Consider the following 20,867-nt stretch of genomic DNA (forward strand, 5'->3'; position numbering starts at 1 on the left):
AATACAGGCCATTTACCATTTATTGAACAACAACCATGTTCTCAATGAACCCAAAAAACTCATTAATGTCAAAGCTGAATGTTTGTGGAATTAGTTTTTAGTTTTAGTTTTAGCTATTTTAGGGGGATATCTGTGTGTGCAGGTGACTATTACTGTGCATAATTATTAGGCAACTTAACAAAAAACAAATATATACCCATTTCAATGATTTATTTTCACCAGTGAAACCAATATAACATCTCCACATTCACAAATATACATTTCTGACATTCAAAAACAAAACAAAAACAAATCAGCGACCAATATAGCCAACTTTCTTTGCAAGGACACTCAAAAGCCTGCCATCCATGGATTCTGTCAGTGTTTTGATCTGTTCACCATCAACATTGCGTGCAGCAGCAACCACAGCCTCCCAGACACTGTTCAGAGAGGTGTACTGTTTTCCCTCCTTGTAAATCTCACATTTGATGATGGACCACAGGTTCTCAATGGGGTTCAGATCAGGTGAACAAGGAGGCCATGTCATTAGTTTTTCTTCTTTTATACCCTTTCTTGCCAGCCACGCTGTGGAGTACTTGGACGCGTGTGATGGAGCATTGTCCTGCATGAAAATCATGTTTTTCTTGAAGGATGCAGACTTCTTCCTGTACCACTGCTTGAAGAAGGTGTCTTCCAGAAACTGGCAGTAGGACTGGGAGTTGAGCTTGACTCCATCCTCGACCCGAAAAGGCCCCACAAGCTCATCTTTGATGATACCAGCCCAAACCAGTACTCCACCTCCACCTTGCTGGCGTCTGAGTCGGACTGGAGCTCTCTGCCCTTTACCAATCCAGCCACGGGCCCATCCATCGGGCCCATCAAGACTCACTCTCATTTCATCAGTCCATAAAACCTTAGAAAAACCAGTCTTGAGATATTTCTTGGCCCAGTCTTGACGGTTCAGCTTGTGTGTCTTGTTCAGTGGTGGTCGTCTTTCAGCCTTTCTTACCTTGGCCATGTCTCTAAGTATTGCACACCTTGTGCTTTTGGGCACTCCAGTGATGTTGCAGCTCTGAAATATGGCCAAACTGGTGGCAAGTGGCATCTTGGCAGCTGCACGCTTGACTTTTCTCAGTTCATGGGCCATTATTTTGCGCCTTGGTTTTTCCACACGCTTCTTGCGACCCTGTTGACTATTTTGAATGAAACGCTTGATTGTTCGATGATCACGCTTCAGAAGCTTTGCAATTTTGAGACTGCTGCATCCCTCTGCAAGATATCTGACTATTTTTGACTTTTCTGAGCCTGTCAAGTCCTTCTTTTGACCCATTTTGCCAAAGGAAAGGACGCTGCCTAATAATTATGCACACCTGATATAGGGTGTTGATGTCATTAGACCACACCCCTTCTCATTACAGAGATGCACATCACCTTAATTGGTAGTAGGCTTTCGAGCCTATACAGCTTGGAGTAAGACGAGTAAGACGACATGCATGAAGAGGATGATGTGGACAAAATACTCATTTGCCTAATAATTCTGCACTCCCTGTATCGTGCTTCTTCATACCACCTGGCTGATTCAACTATGCACACACTCATACTTCAACGGACTCCTCAACTTGGGGTTTCTGAGCTACAAGCAGCGCTTTGAGACCTAAAGGGGACCCATTAACCTGATTTATTATTAGGGTTCAGATTAGCTTTGCAAATTTCAGTGTAAAATAATTTAATTTAAAATTCTTTGGAAACCACTCTTTGCAAAGTCACAGGTCCTGTAATCAGTAACCTTTTTCCCCAAAGAAAACACCAAGCTCAGCTATGAAATGCTTGGTTCCAACATTTGTTGAAATATGAGCTTAATCTTAATCCACAGAAATGTGTCATGGGCAAAAGATGTACTTGGAAATATTGACATTTATAATATTTAAACTAGCGTGACAGAGATTTTAGTTTCAAAGTGAAACGACTCAACAACTACTGGATGGAACATCCATATTACACACAGACGGATTCTAACAATTTCTGCCAATCCAAAATGTGCAGAACACTCATTTGGATATCACAGCTCTCTCTGAATAAATTAATATCCATGATATCTGTAGTCTCCATCACCAAATGGAAAACTGAACAATGATGTAGAGCAAACGGCAAAGACAAGAATCTGACCTTTTGTGCTCAGCCACAAGATGAGCTGCAACCCAAAGAGGATGAACATCCATCAAAACTATGACCATTCTGGTAGTGCTGACCTGCAGTCATTGCAGCACTGAGAACAGACAATCTCCACTCTGTGTGATTTAAGGCCTTCAGAGGGCAATATGGAGACAGGTGTTTGGCGCAGCAATTCTGGATGTTCAGCCTGATTAATAGTTATCAGGCCTATAGACCTGTAGGAAAGCACCTGTGATGAATTAGTGTGGCATGTATTAGAGCTGCTTGAAACAAAAGTATTACTGCTGGATCCTGTTCACCCATTTAATCTCCACTAGTTTTAAATCAATCGTCTTACTGAAATTATGCATCCATATGTTGCATACCTCCAGAAACACAGTGATGTTAAGATGTAGATATTAAAGGCAGTCTTCGATTAAAGTCTCTTTAGTAGACAGAAGCAGTAATTTTCTCCCCTAACTTTTCAATTAACCACTGTGTTAATTTAAAGCCGTACTGACAATTTTTGGTATCAAAAAACAGTGTCCACAGTGAAATACTCATTTAGATTCAGTGTTGGCTGATGCTCCTGTCTGCTTGGGGATGTGGAGTAATTTACGGTTGGTCACATACTATGGATCAGAACAGTTATTTCAGGGAAACAGTAAAATACTGTGAGCTGTAGGACCCCTTTCTTTATTTAAAAGTCCAACATTTGTCTGCTCATTATAACAAAGCTTACTTCTTGTGAACGAAGAATTTTAAAAACCAGAGTGCTCATCAATCCAAAACAAGACAAATGATCTAAAGGAGAAAATTCATGACTATTGCTTCTTTCCATAGAAGGGGGAGTCCTGCTAAAATGACACAGAATCTAAGAATTCGAGCCAAACATAATTAGAACTGTTAATTAGCCACTGTAAGAAAAACACCTAATAGGAAAGACGACATAAGAAGAAACACCTGCTCTCAAAATGTTAAAATGCAAGTACACACGCTTTCAATTTGAAGGTTTTATGCATCAAGATAATTCACAAGTAGAATAGATTTGAGACATTTGAAAATCTTCCCAGAAGCAGACATCCCAGTAAATTCACCAGACTGTGCAATGGTCAGAGAAACTGGGAGGAGAAAAAAAGCTCAGCTCAGCACATTAAATGTTACAATTCGTCACGACCTCGTGGATGGTTTGCTTAGAAGGGTTGCCATAAGAATGCCTCATCCTTCTAAAAAGAACACAGCAGCAGATCTTAGATTTGCAAAGCAGCATTTGAATAAATCACAAGACTTCTGAAACAACACTCCCTTCTTACTCTGTGAGGAAACGCGTTAGTGTAGCATGTTCAGTCAACCGTTCACACCCGGCCATACAAGAACTTCTTTCAATGCTTCTTCTACAGAAAGGCTTTCTATCTATCATTCACATTCATAATGATGGATATACTTTAGAGACTAACTGCCGATTAGAGTGACTGCCCCGGATGACCTGCTCTTCCTCCTGAGCTACAACCACCTCAGATGCTTTATTAATCATTAATGCAGAATTCCAAAGGACTCAACTTCTTTCTTGCAAGTATACGCTCATTAATCATAATATTATGACCACTGAAGTGAAGATGAAGTGTTGTGAACTGATGTAAACAGTTTTTGATCTAGCAGTGAGTTATTGTAAACAATGGTTGGGGAAAAACAAAAGACTTAAACCGCTAACTGCTACTTTAAAGTTCTAAGTTTGCTAGTTGTTCAAGTGACTAAAAAGATATCTGACATTTGCTGATCTCTTTGTAACAACATGCTCTTCTTAATGTTAGCACCCAAGGAGACAACAGATTTTGACACCTTTCATCATGAACTTTACATACCACCACAATTAGTAATTAAAACGGTCAATAACACCAAGTTAAATAACATTAAACAAGTGTTCACTGAGTCCGCTTTAATGGGGAAACAGGAGAGTTGATGCGTAGGCAGGTTGCTGCTACAAGGGACGGGTGTTGAGCACACGGGTCACACTGAGTGGGTGGCAAATACTGTGACTCAAGCACGGCTGGACAGTGTCAGGTCTTCCTGACCCCTATAGGGCAAAGGAATAGAGCGGGGAGTAGCTGAAATAGTAAGACTGTGACATGCCTCCGCCAACACACAGTCTGCCTGAGTGGACACCGTAGATAATGTGCATCAAGGAAAGTCTGTGTGGAACAACCAGAAAAAAGTAGCCTGGAGCTCTGTACCATTTTAAAGCACAGAAGAAATAGTGGCTGCATTTTTGTGCAAAAAGAATCCCTTTACAATCCAAGCTACTCAGGTTACTTAGTTTTGGGTTGGCACACACTGTGAACACAGTAACTGGGTTAGAATAAGTAGGAAAACAAAGTGCCTACCAAGAAATAAATAAATAAACACAATTCCTCGCTTCTATTTCTAACTATTGGGGCCAAGAAAAAACAGCCTCTTTTGGGTTTATGTTTTATTATTGCCATTTATGCGTAGAAATTTATAATCATTTATGCTTAGAAAGTATATAAATGTTTGTAGACTGATAGAGGTTTGATCCTTAGCAGTCTGTAAAGACTGTGTGTGCCTTCCAGAGTGTTCTGGCATGCACATACACACCCTAAGGTCATGAGAGAGGTCATACCTTCTCTTCTTGATTTATACTATAGGAGGACACCTACTCTGTATCTGCATCTGCGTAAGTATAAGTGCCTTTTGTTTAGGTGGACCGCTGGACTCCTGGCACCAGCTTTGGGGACTCTTCACAGGGTCACATGTTGATCCCACACACACGCATGCCTATACGTACACACGGATAAGGTACTCTTTGTTCACATGTATGCCTGTGTAAAACGTCATATGTTAATGAACTTGTGCATAGACGTGTAACCACAATAAAGAGCAGTGCTACGAGGGAGCAGACGAGAGCAACTGGGGTCAAGCGAAGGAACGACGCTCATCACAGTTCTCTCCGTCGTGCACGAGCAATACAAAGAACTTTGCCGACTCGTGTCTTTGCTGTTGCAGTAGAATTGTCTCGTTCCAGCGGTGGGTCTGTGCTAGACAGACCCACCAGCCTCCTTAGATAAACATTTTGTTTCTGCCATGTATGCAAAAATTTTAATTCATCAAAGTTAGTTACATGAATAAATTAGCAATGATTTCCAAACTATGACTAAAATGACAACTAAAAGAAATTCATAATTATCCCAGTTCATCATGTAATTATCCTACATCCCACCTCATAAATAAGACAAAAGGTTCTTAACCAGACATGATACCAAAATAAATAAATAAATAAATAAAACCCAGCAGAAACTCCTTATTTGTTACAAAAATTCACCTTTTTGATGTTGATGAAGTATATTGAGATAGACTCTTTTACTTATAACATTCTGTTGTACCTGGTTACCAGGTAAATTAAATACTGCTGAAGCCAAATTAATTCAGTCTTAAATTTAAGGTCTGATAACTAAAATTAATTAATTTAACGTTAATGTATCAACTAATGTTTAAGCAAACATATCCCATACATAGATGCAATAAATGTGTGCATATGAACAGAAATGAAACAAGAGCTTAAGAGAGGATTGAAGCAGAAAAAGCCTTAAAGCAGACTCCTCTAGTCTGCATGCCTACACATTCCTTGGGCAAGATCCTGAACTCCAAGCTGCTCCAATCCATCCACTAGACTGAGTGTGTGCACAAATGTTCAAAAGTGCTTAGATAAAAGTACTCTATAAATGAGTGTGACTGGATTAACAAGAAAGCACCTTGAGTGCTCAATTATGTACCAGTCACTTTACCATTTAGTACAAGCTAACTAACTGAACACATAGTAATTGAGCCCAACAACACTGACCTTCTTTTCCTTTATTAAAAAAAATATCACTAATGGTTTTCAATGGTGCTACAGGAGGACTGGAAGATGACACATAAAAAAAAAAACGTATCAACATCAAGTTTGTTTTAAGGTAGTAAAATATTTCATAGAAGCATAGAAAAAGGTTACAGCAGAGTGAGGAGGTTCTATCACAAAATAAAGGGGGAAGTTAGAAAGACAAAATAGGCAGGCTTGGTGTCCGTTTCAGAAGCCACTGGTTAGAGATGAATATATCTAACTGCGTGCAGACCCCCACATCTTTTCACGGCCTCATCCTCTTTGTCCTCCAACCAGTCACATCCATCCTTTATTTCCCCACCGCCTTTTATTGCTGCCTCCTCCTCCTCAACTCCTCCCCTCTCTGCAGGTCTTCCAGAATAACAACAGCTGATGACGGGCACGACTGAACTCAGCCGAGAGCAGCGCAGAGAGGCTGAATTTGCCTCCTTTTTGGATATTTGTCTTGTGTTTTGCTAGGTGGTAAATGAGCGAGTGTGTGCATGAGTATATGTACTCCACCAGCACCCACAGCAGTGGAGGGAGGAGACAACTCTAAGCGTGAGCGATGTCGTCTCCCCCCTTCCTCCTCCTGCTCCTCCTCACTTCCTCCCTCCCCCCTTCTCTCGTTCTCATGCTTCTTCCAATTCATTGCCATGGACATCAGGATCCGTTCTCGCTCTCTTGCCATCATTCTGCTTGATTATGCAATGCATAGTCCTCCCACGATGACTAACTGGTGTTGGAGAACCGCCGTAACAGTGCTGTCACTGGTGGTAGGCGCGCATCCATAGTGTCATATCGATTGTCTGACACCCCGACTGCTTTTGGTTTTCTACAGAAATCTGCTCCATGGGAATTTACAGCTTCTCCTGCTCCTCTGGAATATCACCTGCCACAGACTGCTAATTTGGGGAGCTGCATGTTCTTACCAAGCTCAGAGGAAGCTTGGTGACAGAGAGACTTATCAGTTCATTCAGAAAAAATAATCACATTGCTTGCAAGGCTTTTTTTTTGTTTTGTTTTTTTAAAGGCATTCATTTCTAATAGAGGCCAGTAGAAAATTGGGGAGAGTGTGTTACAGCATAAGGTGTAGGCAGGCAGGGGGGTTTCAGCAAAGCCGTTACAGGGAAATCAAGAGAAGGAGCAGACGGTCAGTATAGGAGTATTTCAGGGGAGGTGGGAGGGAACAAATGAGGAGAACCCCTCTCCTCTCCACTACGCAGAGGCTGCTGGTGCTTTAGCAGCAGCAAGGCAAACCTGCTGATGAAAAAAAGGAGAAAAAAAAAAAAAAACTGGCAAGACAAAGGGGGAACTTAATCAGAAGGGAAGTTTGTGGGTAGGGTTGTTGAACTTGACAGGTGGCGCTATAAACAGGAGAAGGAGACAAGTGTCACAAGGAGGTTTTCATTGGAAGCGTCGCTGAGCACAGAGAAGCTGTCGTAGCATCGCCGTCTCTCTCCGCCACTTGGTCTGTCGCTTATAGGCACTGGAACAGTCTCTACCCAGCCTCCCCACCTCTTTTTTTTTCTCCACATGTAGAATGCCCTTAAAGCCATGGTTTTTCTGTGAGGACCCAAAAAGCATGCCGGATGATGATGTCTTACACCTAAGGCGCTTTAGGGTAAGCTACTTTCCCCTTCCTACCCTATTGCTTTTGACTTATCTGAATTTAAGAATAATTTTCCAGACTTGAAGGGAAAGAGTGTGAATGTTATTCTATTATAAACCCAAGGATAGAAATATCCTGTTCATCTTTCAGACAACATCGTTGCTCCTAATTTTTACCTTCTAAGACTTATCCATAGGGAAAATGGGAATTATGCTCAGAACAACTACTTCAAGGAGCCTGGGATAGGGGGGATTATTAATTTAAGACCTATACAGAGGAGGTGGGTGTAGCATGCTCAATCTTTAAATCAAACTTATTTTAACATGGAGAATGCCAATGAGCATCATTGCTAACAATTTAAAAGCTTCATTCCAAGTAATCCTAAAATGAGGCTGACTAAGTGCTGGCTCCTAGCTCACAACTGAGGAGCTCAGCTACAATCTGTAGCAGGTTGTAAGAAGCAGTCTTCAAAGACTAATCTCCATTCCACTCTATGCAGCCATTGTTGTATTTGATTCATGATTAATTTTCCTGTGGCTGGTGGGGTGGGAGAGATTATGTTGGCACTGCCTGAACCAGGGCTGTTTGAATGTGTTTTTTGAGCAAAAACTAGCAGATTAGTAGTACAGTAAAAAGGATGCAGCTGAGCAATGAAAAGACACCCAATTATGATTTGATGTTACTTTCAGTTCTTGTCTGACACAGTCCCCTTCACTTCCTTTTATTCCAGATAAGTGCACCCTTGCCAGGTTAGGTGAATAACAGCACCATGGGTACTACAGTCATCACCCTTGATGACGTGCGGGCACTGGAGCTCAAGGAGGAGCAGGAGGAGTCCATACTGGCCATGCTAGGCATCATTGGCACATTTCTTAACCTGTTTGTAATCGTTTTTGTTTATATCTACACCACACTGTGACATACCAAAACTGAAGAAAAGGATTTCTAAATCAGAGAAAATATGCCAGAAAAGCTGAAGTGAGCAGTAGTGAAGGACGGGGTTAATTAGAAAGCCACACATGTTGGAGAAAAAAGTTTGAAATGAAAGTCTATCCCAGAGAGAGGAGAAGGGAAATCAACAGACTGGTTAAAGATGTAAACAAACAAGCCATATTGCCAAGCCACAGCCATGAGCCGACAAGATAACAAAGGGCTGGGAGACATGGCAGGAACAGGACTAGGCTGGAACCAGGGTATGCCAGATGGACATCATCAAGCTCCCAGCCAGGACTGACTCCCCCGTGTGGCCCAAGAGGAAAAACAAAATTTCCCTAGATCAGATTTTTTTTGGACTGTTGTACTTACTGGAAAGAAGTGTTGTAGAAACCCGATATATTTTCTCTCTTTTTAAATTCAAAACTTTGGGGACCATAATTGCTACTTGTCTGGAAGGAGTTCTCAACAATATGATTAAAGGCAAAGTCTATAAAGTGACAACTGGAAGCTGCTTCTGGAAACACTGCTGGTCACCTGTAAGTCTTCAGGGCCACAAAATGTGTTTGATTCAGGGCCCTTACAGTAATACAAATACAGCACTCTTCCTAAGCAATGTGGCTGTACAACAACTTCCGACAGACCTGCAACTTCACATCATGTGTACCACAAATTCACACTATACTGAGGTGTTCTAGAAGTGCTTCCCAAACCCCAAAAGTGTGAAACTATTTTTGATAATACACAGGTCTTACACAGAAGTCACAGTTGCAAGACATTAAGGAATGGGATCAACTTGTAATTAAACTATGTAGTTTCCATTTGAAATGGGGCTTATGCTCTATATTCTTTCTTCATCTCTGTCCATCTTTGAAAGTCGGTGAGTGTGAGTAAAATGTGTCAGGTGCAGAGGGATCGCAGAGGTCTCTTCATTTATTTGCTCATATTCATTTAAGGGTAGTGTCAGCAATCATTTTCCTGTATTAAAAAGCTTTTGATAAATATCTGAATAACGTCTAGATGTATTGTGGAATTGGGGGACATTTGAACAATAAACACCCAAGAATAACAATAAGAATGAGTTTCCAGCCTCATCTGTGAAAACCCCCAAGGTGTTTGCGTAGAAGGATTCGTGTATATAACTTTACATGAATGGGATCTAATTACAACAATGATCACTGGTGGTGGCATCTTACGTCTCACCTTTGCCCTGATCCACTTCAAAGTGCTCATCTACCCATTTTAACTGCAAGGAGGGAAGCGTGTGGTAATAGAATCTACAATTCCACGGGTGAGCAGTGATAAACTGCAAATTCACAAATCCACAGGGACATTGTGGTAATGAATGAAGGTGGTGCTGTGGCGTATTTAGCTTTCACCTTGTACTGATGTCAATAATATGCCTTGTGATGTAGGAAATCCTTGAAGTGTGTACGGGTTTGTATAGGGAACAAAAGACTTTCTGTGCACAAGGTCAAGCATTTCATTCAAAAACATAGTTTTCCTTAGCCTGCTGTGAAAAAACAGTTAAAACAAATGAGTGGACAAACTGTGAGGCCTATGCATTTGGAAAACACAAAGGAACTGCTTTCTTTGCCACATGATGAATCACTACCGACCATTACTCTCCTACATTATGCTAATGTTTAATCAGCAGGAATGATGTACCAAAATGGCCATTAACTGCATACAACATATTTTAACTTTAAATCATATCTGTTTGAGACAAAGCAAAACTGGAATTAAGTAGTAAGGTGGAGGGGACATGTGTCATTTCTATTTATGAAATGGATTCCAGATTACTTAATTCCAGTTTTGAGATGTATGCAGAGATGGCAAGGGGGGCAGACATATTTTAGTTCAGGGGAGTTATAAAAAAAAACAAAACAAAACCTCGTAAAAGTTGACGGACCAATTTAATGTCTTTAGTCAAGTAAAAGTCAAAAACCTATGACCTACAGAAGATTATCTTGATGGACAGGCTGTGATTAGTTGACCTGTGCTGCTGCTGCTCTGAGATTTACTGCTCATTAAGGATATACAGTGGGGCAAAAAAGTATTTAGTCAGCCACCGATTGTGCAAGTTCCCCCACCTAAAATGATGACAGAGGTCAGTAATTTGCACCAGAGGTACACTTCAACTGTGAGAGACAGAATGTGAAAAAAAAAAATCCATGAATCCACATGGTAGGATTTGTAAAGAATTTATTCGTAAATCAGGGTGGAAAATAAGTATTTGGTCAATAACAAAAATACAACTCAATACTTTGTAACATAACCTTTGTTGGCAATAACAGAGGTCAAACGTTTACTATAGGTCTTTACCAGGTTTGCACACACAGTAGCTGGTATTTTGGCCCATTCCTCCATGCAGATCTTCTCGAGAGCAGTGATGTTTTGGGGCTGTCGCCGAGCAACACGGACTTTCAACTCCCGCCACAGATTTTCTATGGGGTTGAGGTCTGGAGACTGGCTAGGCCACTCCAGGACTTTCAAATGCTTCTTACGGAGCCACTCCTTTGTTGCCCGGGCGGTGTGTTTTGGATCATTGTCATGTTGGAAGACCCAGCCTCGTTTCATCTTCAAAGTTCTCACTGATGGAAGGAGGTTTTGGCTCAAAATCTCACGATACATGGCCCCATTCATTCTGTCCTTAACACGGATCAGTCGTCCTGTCCCCTTGGCAGAAAAACAGCCCCATAGCATGATGTTTCCACCCCCATGCTTCACAGTAGGTATGGTGTTCTTGGGATGCAACTCAGTATTCTTCTTCTTCCAAACACGACGAGTTGAGTTTATACCAAAAAGTTCTACTTTGGTTTCATCTGACCACATGACATTCTCCCAATCCTCTGCTGTATCATCCATGTGCTCTCTGGCAAACTTCAGACGGGCCTGGACATGCACTGGCTTCAGCAGCCGAACACGTCTGGCACTGCGGGATTTGATTCCCTGCCGTTGTAGTGTGTTACTGATGGTGACCTTTGTTACTTTGGTCCCAGCTCTCTGCAGGTCATTCACCAGGTCCCCCCGTGTGGTTCTGGGATCTTTGCTCACCGTTCTCATGATCATTTTGACCCCACGGGATGAGATCTTGCGTGGAGCCCCAGATCGAGGGAGATTATCAGTGGTCTTGTATGTCTTCCATTTTCTGATGATTGCTCCCACAGTTGATTTTTTCACACCAAGCTGCTTGCCTATTGTAGATTCACTCTTCCCAGTCTGGTGCAGGTCTACAATACTTTTCCTGGTGTCCTTCGAAAGCTCTTTGGTCTTGGCCATGGCGGAGTTTGGAGTCTGACTGTTTGAGGCTGTGGACAGGTGTCTTTTATACAGATGATGAGTTCAAACAGGTGCCATTCATACAGGTAACGAGTGGGGGACAGAAAAGCTTTTTACAGAAGACGTTACAGGTCTGTGAGAGCCAGAGATTTTCCTTGTTTGAGGTGACCAAATACTTATTTTCCACCCTGATTTACGAATAAATTCTTTACAAATCCTACCATGTGGATTCATGGATTTTTTTTTCACATTCTGTCTCTCACAGTTGAAGTGTACCTCTGGTGCAAATTACTGACCTCTGTCATCATTTTAGGTGGGGGAACTTGCACAATCGGTGGCTGACTAAATACTTTTTTGCCCCACTGTACATAAGATGTAAACAGATGTTTCACGAGCCATCTTTGCTTAGACTCCAGCCATTATCAGTATACTGTTTACACTGCCCTTAAACTAGATCATATCAAGTTGCATAAAGTTAGAATTAAGTGAATTAAAAAAGAAATCTAAGTATCATCTAACCACCTAACAGTAACCATTAGCAACACAGCCATTGTGCACCAATTCAGAACAGTGCTTTACTATAAACTCACCACAGTATGACAAGCTAATCAATTTATCCTGCACATCCTCCAGATGTTGGATCTTCACGATCTAATACACAATCTAAATTGGCACCATGACCACAATTATGGACATTTTCAACCAAAACACTGTTCCAAATCGTTTCAACCTAGTTAACCTCAACTCCTCAGTATAGCACTATAAATGATGAATAAATTATGTATTTGCATCTTTAATGTTTTTGTATGTGATAATCCAGTGATACACAAATAATATCGTATTTTGTGTGCTATTGTTCATCCATTTAGGATCAAATCAGTTTAAAGGTCTGAAGGCTCACACTGATGCCAAAAATCTTTCCTCAAATGTGTTAAACCCTAAAGTTACAAGCCTGTTTTGAAAATATGAGGAGTAAAAAGAACAGATTTGTGTAAATACTCGAGTACAATTAACAAGGTACATTGTCAGTTCCCACCTTTGGATATTTAAAACAAATCTTCCTCTTACTCATTGCAGTGGTAGGCACTGTAGGACTGCAATCTTCTGGACAGATACCTCTAATGTTAAGCCTGGAATTACACTTCCAGTTTGGGAGTTATAGGTCCTAATGCTCCTAATCCCACTGGGACCACTTAGAACTTAACTTTCTAAACCTGTTCCAGTGGTTCCCGCAGTCCTTGATGCTTCTCTATTTTCTCGTGCTCCTCCTTCCTGATGTTGTTGTCTCATCTATCAAACCTACAGTCTTCTGCATCTTCTCAACCACAACTATGTCTGGTTGGTTGGTCACAGCTGCTTCTCTGTGTGAAGGTAGAAATTCCACTGACCGTCGCCCTGTTTTTAATTCATCATCACCTTTAGTGGTGTCCCATATTGGTTCGATTGGGGCTTGAGGACTTCTAATCTCTATGCATCACAGATGTTCTTGGACACTATAAGCCACTTGGTTGTGCCTCTCAGTGTACATAGTCCCAGCTCACATCTTCCATCTTGCTACTATGTGTTTGATAGTCTCTGGGGCAGTCTTGTAGCAGTCTTCCTTTCTACCATGCTCAGAACACCTCTGTTCTGTCCTTCCTAGCCACTGGTAAGATTGATGTCAGCCACTTCCCTGTGTAAGTCAATGGTACATCCCATGTGGCAGATTAAAACCAACCAAGGCCCTGAAACCAACTAATCTTCACCCTCAACCTTTCAGGTACTCGCATAGCAGCGCCCTTATTTGTGCAGTCAAGCAATCAAGGAGTGCTGTTAGCTTCCTCAGCTAGTACGAGTCATTTTGGGTTCTGGTGCTGTTCAGGTCTTTATTCTGGAGACTCGTTGTTTCTGCTCTGGAAGATTGCTATGGTACGCTCAATTTCAGTTCTGGCTGTGTCTTCCATTGTGAAATTGCTCCCTTGTAGCTGAACATATACTCTGAATGGATCTTTGGCAAGCAGGCCATTCATTCTCTTGGGCTCTGCTTCTCTGGCATTTCTTCAGCCTAGTGGGCAGAGTTTCGCAGTTTTTGGTTCTTCAGTTATCGAAAACTTGTTGTGTCTCTTTTATATTCAAGACATGACCCAATTTGAGCAAGCATTTGGCAATAGTGGGAAGGGAAAACTCCATTTAACAGGAAGAAACCTCAGATAGAACCGAGATTAGGGAGGGGCACAATCTCCAGAGAGACAGAACAAAAGACACTGCAGAAGAGAGCCAGAGATGAAAAGTAACTAATGATTAAATGCAGACAGGTGTATAAACATACAGTAAATGAAATAGGTGAGTGAAGAAGCAGGATAGTCCAGAATGGGAAGCTCCCAGTAGCCTATTGCAGGGCAACAAAAGGAGGATAAAAGTTCAAGACCCCAAGATCCCTCACATTGTTACTTGAGGCCAAGGTAAGGCAATGCAAGTATCTTTTTTGACACCAGGAGCAAAAAAAACAAACAGCTGAATTATGTTAGTGTTAAAAATTCTGAAACAAAGTATGTTTTAGCCGAAAATATGAAAAATCTTACAAATATTTCAGCTATATTTAATAAATTGTCTTATTGAAAAAAAAAAAGGTTTTATTTTTCAAAAAGACATATTTTGTGTTTTGGACCATGCTGTATTTAAAAATGAGATGACAATGAATTAAGTGCTCCATCTCTCGATGTGTGTCAAAGTGCCCGTTATAAATGTTACCTCGAGCCAGTTATCAGATTTGAAAGAGGCAATGAAGGCTAAGGTGTAGAATGAAGAAACTTAAACTGCCAGTTAAGGATACTACAGAACATGGCTAAAAAAAGAAACAAAAATAGCAACATTTTACTAAAAGCTTCACAGACTAGAGTGAAAAAGGACGCAAAATTTCTATGGGACTGTATTTTTTCTTGTGCGCGTGCAGTCAATGTGATGCTAAATTAAATAAGCAGAGCATAGACAATAATGTTAGAGAAGCAGAGAAAACCAGTGTTCACTACAGTCAGCTCTGGTCAGTCATTTATTCACACCTTGGACCTCCTGGCCACCTGGCTTTCATGTAAAAGGTGGTCCAGCTGCTCCCAGCTTCTATTTGGCAGGACACACCATGATTTCAATTAACTCTAATCAATGTCTACTCAACACATGACATTATACCTATGTGCTATTAAGCTGGGTGATAAATATATCAGTTTTAAAAGTATTACAAAGGACATGCTTTAACACAGCATGTGGAAACACTTGGATTTAAACACACGTCAGAGGCTTTTACCAGATAATGAGGAGTAATTACAACACTCACAATGCTATTTATCAGCTGTTATTTAATTATGAGACCAGGGGCACATTAATACAAGCCAGCATGCATGCTTACATACTCCTGCAAAGTTAAACAACCAGCAGCATTAGGCACACACAGGTAGCATACACTCACTGTAACAGGCTCTGGGATGATACTAGCGCTTTACCAGTCCCTAAGGACCCCAAAGCGCTTTACACATCCAGTCATCCACCCATTCACACACCCATTCACACATGATGTGTCGCCATCACCAGATGCCCAGGTGATGGCAAGCTACATTGTAGCCACAGCCACCCTGGGGCGCACTGACAGAGGCGAGGCTGCCGGACACTGGCGCCACCGGGCCCTCTGACCACCACCCGTAGGCAACAGGTGAAGTGTCTTGCCCAAGGACACAACGACCGAGACTGTCCAAGCCGGGGCTCGAACCAGCAACCTTCCCATTACAAGGCGAACTCCCAACTCTTGAGCCACGATCGAGGATATAAGCAGTGGGCTGACCTAACCTTAACTGTGCAGCACCGTCTACATTCACTTGCATTCATGTATATATTTATCTGCTTAGCACGTTTACTTTTTGAAATTGGAGTTCTCTCTTTGCTATACAATATAAAATTACTCTAAAGTCCCTGGAATCCAAGATTTCATGCCAAAGCTGTAGCTTTGTCTTCTTCTTTGCAAGCTCCTTTGACTTTGTCTTCAACAGTATCCCTGCTAGACTCTTAGGTATAAACAACAACGAACACGTTTAGCCAGTGAGCATACAGCTATGGTTAATTGTGTAAACAAAAACTTTAAAGTGGCATATAGGTGTTACTTTCTCTCTGTGTCCACAGAACACCGAGTGTTAAGTAGCAGACTGCTTTTCTGATTTTTGCTTCCCAGGTTGATAGCAATCAGTTAAATTTATCATTTTTGAAAATTGGTCTTTTTTTTTCTTTTTTTTTTAAAAATCTGCCCACAAACACAAATGCCAGAAACCCTTCAGGAAATTGATTTCATGATGTTTTCGAGTATGTAGAATCTAAATAATGAAACATGGAGCGGTAAGACTTCTTAATGACAGATTTCTAAACACATACTATAGGAGCAATGATAACCACAAACTTATCAAGCCTATTGGAAGTATGCAGCTTTCTGCATTTTTATAGTGGGCAAGCTAGATTCAATTACAGGATATTACATTGTGCTTGTCACAGACTTACTTGAGTTGATCAATATTCTCAGTGAAAAATGTAAGTTACTATCAAGCAGACAGTAACTTACATGTTACTTTTGGTAAGATGCATACCAGGTCTCAGCAAACAGACTGTAAATAAAGATGTTATGAAGACTCAAGGTGACTTGAGCCGTAAACTATCCCCATCTTGATGCCTAATAAAAAGTGAAATGTTTATTTTCATTCTCGTGATTGCATTCTCAGTTGTTCTATAGTTCTGTGTCATTAATCTCTTACAAACTCAGCTACCATCACTTATCAGCAGTCTCTCCTTAGAGAATTTAACATGTTGCCTAAAGGTCTGTGTCATGTTTGATGTAAACCACAAAAGTCCTATTTCCTTTGTGTGGGTAAGCACTATTCATTTCAGTGAATAGAACGAAAGATCTAAGGGATACAACATTATTTTTACAGATAACCCTTTCATGTCCACTTCAGTGTGACAGGAGAGTCATCTTTCTTGCTTAGTGTTTATGGTAGAAATTCCTACGTGATCACTCTGTTGAGCTGAAATATACAGAGGTTCAAATCACTTCTCCTCAGCCAACCGGTGGGGCCTAGGAATCAAGGCGCACAGAGGCTAGATCCGTCTCTCTGTTGGTCATACTCATCACTTGCAAAGACATGGGCCCTACCTGAGTCGTTGCGTAGGTAGGAGGACATGGCGGGAATGAGGCAGGACTGGCTCAGCAGCTCTAGCAGCACTGCTGGCAGTGCTGAGCTGTTGTGAGCTCTGCTGGCTGTTGAAGAGGCATCAGCAATGTGGCAGCCACTTGAGCCTGCTGGGTTGATATAGCTTGCCAAGACCTAGTAAAGAAAAACAAATGCAGAATTAAAATGTACCCTTTATGAAGAAAAGCGTTCATGTGACCTGCTCTGGATGAGGGAGAATCCATGTTTTTCATCACTGTGTGTCTTCAGATGTCCCTTCCTACACACCACAACTGCCAGGATGATAAGCATACCTCTTTATTGGGAATCAAATATATGCACCAACTGTATTGTTGGGTGCTCATCTCTCACTATGACAAGGCACAGTAAGTAACATCAAAAGAAATTAAACATAGCTAGATATGATACCTTTGCGTGGTTCATGGTTCAAATGAATCCTTACTCATCTTAAATTGAGCATTGCTGCAGCCCTTTTTTTATCCCCTGCCCGAAACAAGCCGTTTTAGTTCCCTGCCCTCCATTTAACCCAGCTGTCTGCTCATTATTTGCGTCTTGTAGTTTGGTCAGTCTGTTGAATTTGAATACTATAGTGCAAGTTCACAAAAAAATTAATGGGTTCATTTATGGCCCATGTTTCATAGGGAATACCAGGCAAAAATAACCCACCTTAAAAAAAAAAAAATGCTCATTTGCACTTACCTGGAGTAGACAAGTGACATGCTCTTCCTCTAGCCTTTGCTTGGTGAGGGCCTGCTCTACGTCCCAGCCTGACGCTGTAGATCCAGTACCAAAACCTGTTCCTTTAGCCCAGTACAGCTGTTGCTCCTCACTGGTCCCCCCACCATGACAGCTGGATATCTGTGGCTGCCCCACACACACACACACACACACACACACACACACAAATCAAAGATTTTGCATTTTTACTTCCCTTTAACAATTATTAATGAAATTCAGGCGTAAACACTGTTGCTGCTTTTTCATCACGTTTTATCATGTATTCAAAAAGGTCAGAGTTGGTTGTGGCCTACATAGAAAGCTGCCATAAAACATTTGTGATGGTCACATGGAGTCAAACAAGAAATGAGTCAAAGGAGCAGACAGAAAATTGGTCCCTGAAGTTTAAAGTTAATGTTTTGTTCAATTGTCTCTCATGTTTAAAACACAGTGTCTTATCTCACAACAGTGCTACCACTCCAGAACATGGGTCTCAGGAGATCAAGGTCAACCACTGCCAGTGTGATGCGTTTGGCTCAGATTTGTGTATTCACACAGTCCCTGAACAAGCATGAGACCGGACACATCACCACCACAACAAAAACAAGGCAGGTCTGCTTCAGGAACCCAGTGACAACACCTCCACTCAGGGGGTGAAAAACTCATAAGCTCATATGCTTTAGCTAGATATGTTTTAATTTTTTCAGTTTGGTGTTTGAAACATGATAAGAAAACAGGTCTAACTGGTTTATTCTTTTTCTGGGATACCAAACCATTGTTGACTCTGTTCTTACGCCTCTCTTTGAGGCCCCTTTAATTTATAAAAATTAAAATAAAAAAAAAAGCGCTGAAGACCTACACCTGAGATCACAGTAACTATGATTTCAGATGTGACCTCTGCCATTCACACTAGGAAAACAATCATTGATTTTTCCTACACATTAACACAAGCTGCCATTAAATGCATACAAACACAAACCAGGCTCTCTCTTCCCGACTTTATTTAAAAGCCCATTGATGCTATATTGCTGTCAGAATGGTTTGTAAATTGCTCTACATTTGTATGTAAAGCACATCCTTAATTTTTTTGTTTCAAGAGCTAAACGTCCATATACTTTGCACTTAGGGCTGTGCGATATGACCAAAATCTCATATCCCTATATAAGACATCTATCGTCCCGATAACGATATAAATCACAAAAATGTAACATTTTCTGTAAATTCTGTCAATCTCGGGCAGCTCGACTTGTGTGAAGTGTTTCCAGCTGGGCGTCGTGTACCTGGAGTTGAGTGTTTTAACAGAGGCATGAAACTATACATTTTTAGACATAAGTTGTAACGGCTGCAGTTTTCTTTGAGTATTTATTACACAGCGTGCTGCGGGGAAAGCCTGTTCTAACGTTTGAGTCTAAGGTTTATTTTTTAGCACCTGGTGGCTCTTTTTTAATTCTCATCTGTAAACAATCTGCTCTTTCACGTGATTCAGTTTATTTTGAAAAGTCTCAACAGGATCTTAAGCTTTATTTTGAAAGATTTATGCGGAAAATAAACAAGCCAACACGTGATGGTTTTACTGTCGTTGTTGCTGACGACAACACATAAAAACCAATGACTGCGATCAAAACAATGAAAAAAATATTGCCATAAACGGTTTCTTTTGCGACACCACGAAACAATAGCGTAAAATGAAACGATAGACGTTTTTATATCGTCATCTGATATATATTGTTATATCGAACAGCCCTATCTGCACTTCTTCAGGTCATAGAAGATGTGCAGTTAGCAGAGTCAGGCAAGTCGAGGTGAGGTACTACCCGTTTCTCCCCCTGCAGACATCAATTATACAAAAGACATCTCGGATGCACAGCCTTTTCTCCCTGCAGCTGTTTGTTTTTTATCATTCACTATGAACAATTAAGCCATTTGCCAGGCAAAGGTACGCTAAGGAAGCCGTAAGTAAAGCAGCAAGACAGAGGGTCATTAATAACGGCAATCGTTTTTATCCTCAGTTACTCCATTACTGCCAACAGCAAAACACTCAGGCAAAGTGAGAGTAGCCAGTGGCATGAAGCTGGGTTAGTCTGACAGAAGTAAGAAAATGACAAGAGCTGGACAGGACTCTCTTTTCTTAGACATCTCACAGGCTGGTGAAAGGTTCAAGAAATAATTCACAATGCAACACCGACAGGAAGCTGTCATCAGCCACAAATTTAAAAGAGCCAAAATGTATCGTCAGGTAGGGCTGGGCTATATCATACCGTTCACGGTAATACCGGTAACTTTGGGCAACGATAGGAAAATGACATATCGTGATAGAATATGGGTAAAACGCGCATGCGCAGTGCCTTTGTTTACATACGCACATGGCGGCGACGCCGAATGAGAAGAGTGAAAGCGGATCGTTGAATGAAACAGATGAAGCTGAACTGGTTTGTAAAAATGCTGCAGCTTCAGTGGTGTGGAACTGGTTTAGCTTTCATCCGTCAGATACACAACAAAGCACTATTTTTGGTAGAGCATGCTAGCGGGCCGTCGTTATTACCGTGTTGTTTGGAAAATACGGCACACTTAAAATCAATCCTTTGATTTTTCTGAAAGTCGACAGAGCCCCTTATAATCCCGTGTGCCTTATGTTTGAATCCTGGTTGTGTTTACTGACCTCGAAACGATTTTATGTACACGGTGCTCGAAAATCTGCCAAATGTTTTAGTACGACTTTGCTAAGCTACGAAGCCGCACCACTTGATAGATTGTCGGAGCATTACGGCTTTCATAGGCAGGAGCCTCGCGGAGTGATACGTACTGTGCTCCAACATAATATTACCGTATTGTGTGTGTATAACTTCTTTGAAGTTTTGTGGATATTATACATGGTTATGCTGAGGATATGTCGGCCAGTTTCCACTGGAAATGCCTTTTGGTTAAACTGTCAAGGAATTTGCACTGTTACGTTTTTATATAACTTTAATGCACATAAAACAGCTGTTTTTTTTGCACTAATAAAGTTGTGGAGTTGTAAAGTGTTTTGTCTAGTGTCAATTATATCGTCAGTTATATCGTTATCGCAAAATTTCAAATGTATATCGTGATAAATCTTTAAATCTTAGAAACAGAATGT

General features: G+C 41.1%; 1 protein-coding gene across 4 annotated transcripts in view; it reads right to left on the reverse strand.

Annotated features, from left to right (window-relative positions):
- Positions 1-20,867, reverse strand: part of birc6 (baculoviral IAP repeat containing 6) — a 136,615-nt gene that overhangs the window by 28,388 nt on the left and 87,360 nt on the right. For all 4 annotated transcript variants that reach the window (XM_085368954.1, XM_085368955.1, XM_085368953.1 and 1 more), the window contains exons 63-64: positions 17,732-17,896; positions 16,996-17,167 (exon numbers count right to left, since the gene is read on the reverse strand). In XM_085368954.1, coding sequence (XP_085225080.1) covers positions 16,996-17,167; positions 17,732-17,896 — 337 coding nt within the window. The remainder of the gene's footprint in view (positions 1-16,995; positions 17,168-17,731; positions 17,897-20,867) is intronic.

Source organism: Diplotaxodon limnothrissa, linkage group LG13 (genome assembly GCF_057381915.1).
Source record: "Diplotaxodon limnothrissa isolate DT_005_m linkage group LG13, D_limnothrissa_male_GT1.1, whole genome shotgun sequence".
Lineage (NCBI taxonomy): Eukaryota > Metazoa > Chordata > Actinopteri > Cichliformes > Cichlidae > Diplotaxodon > Diplotaxodon limnothrissa.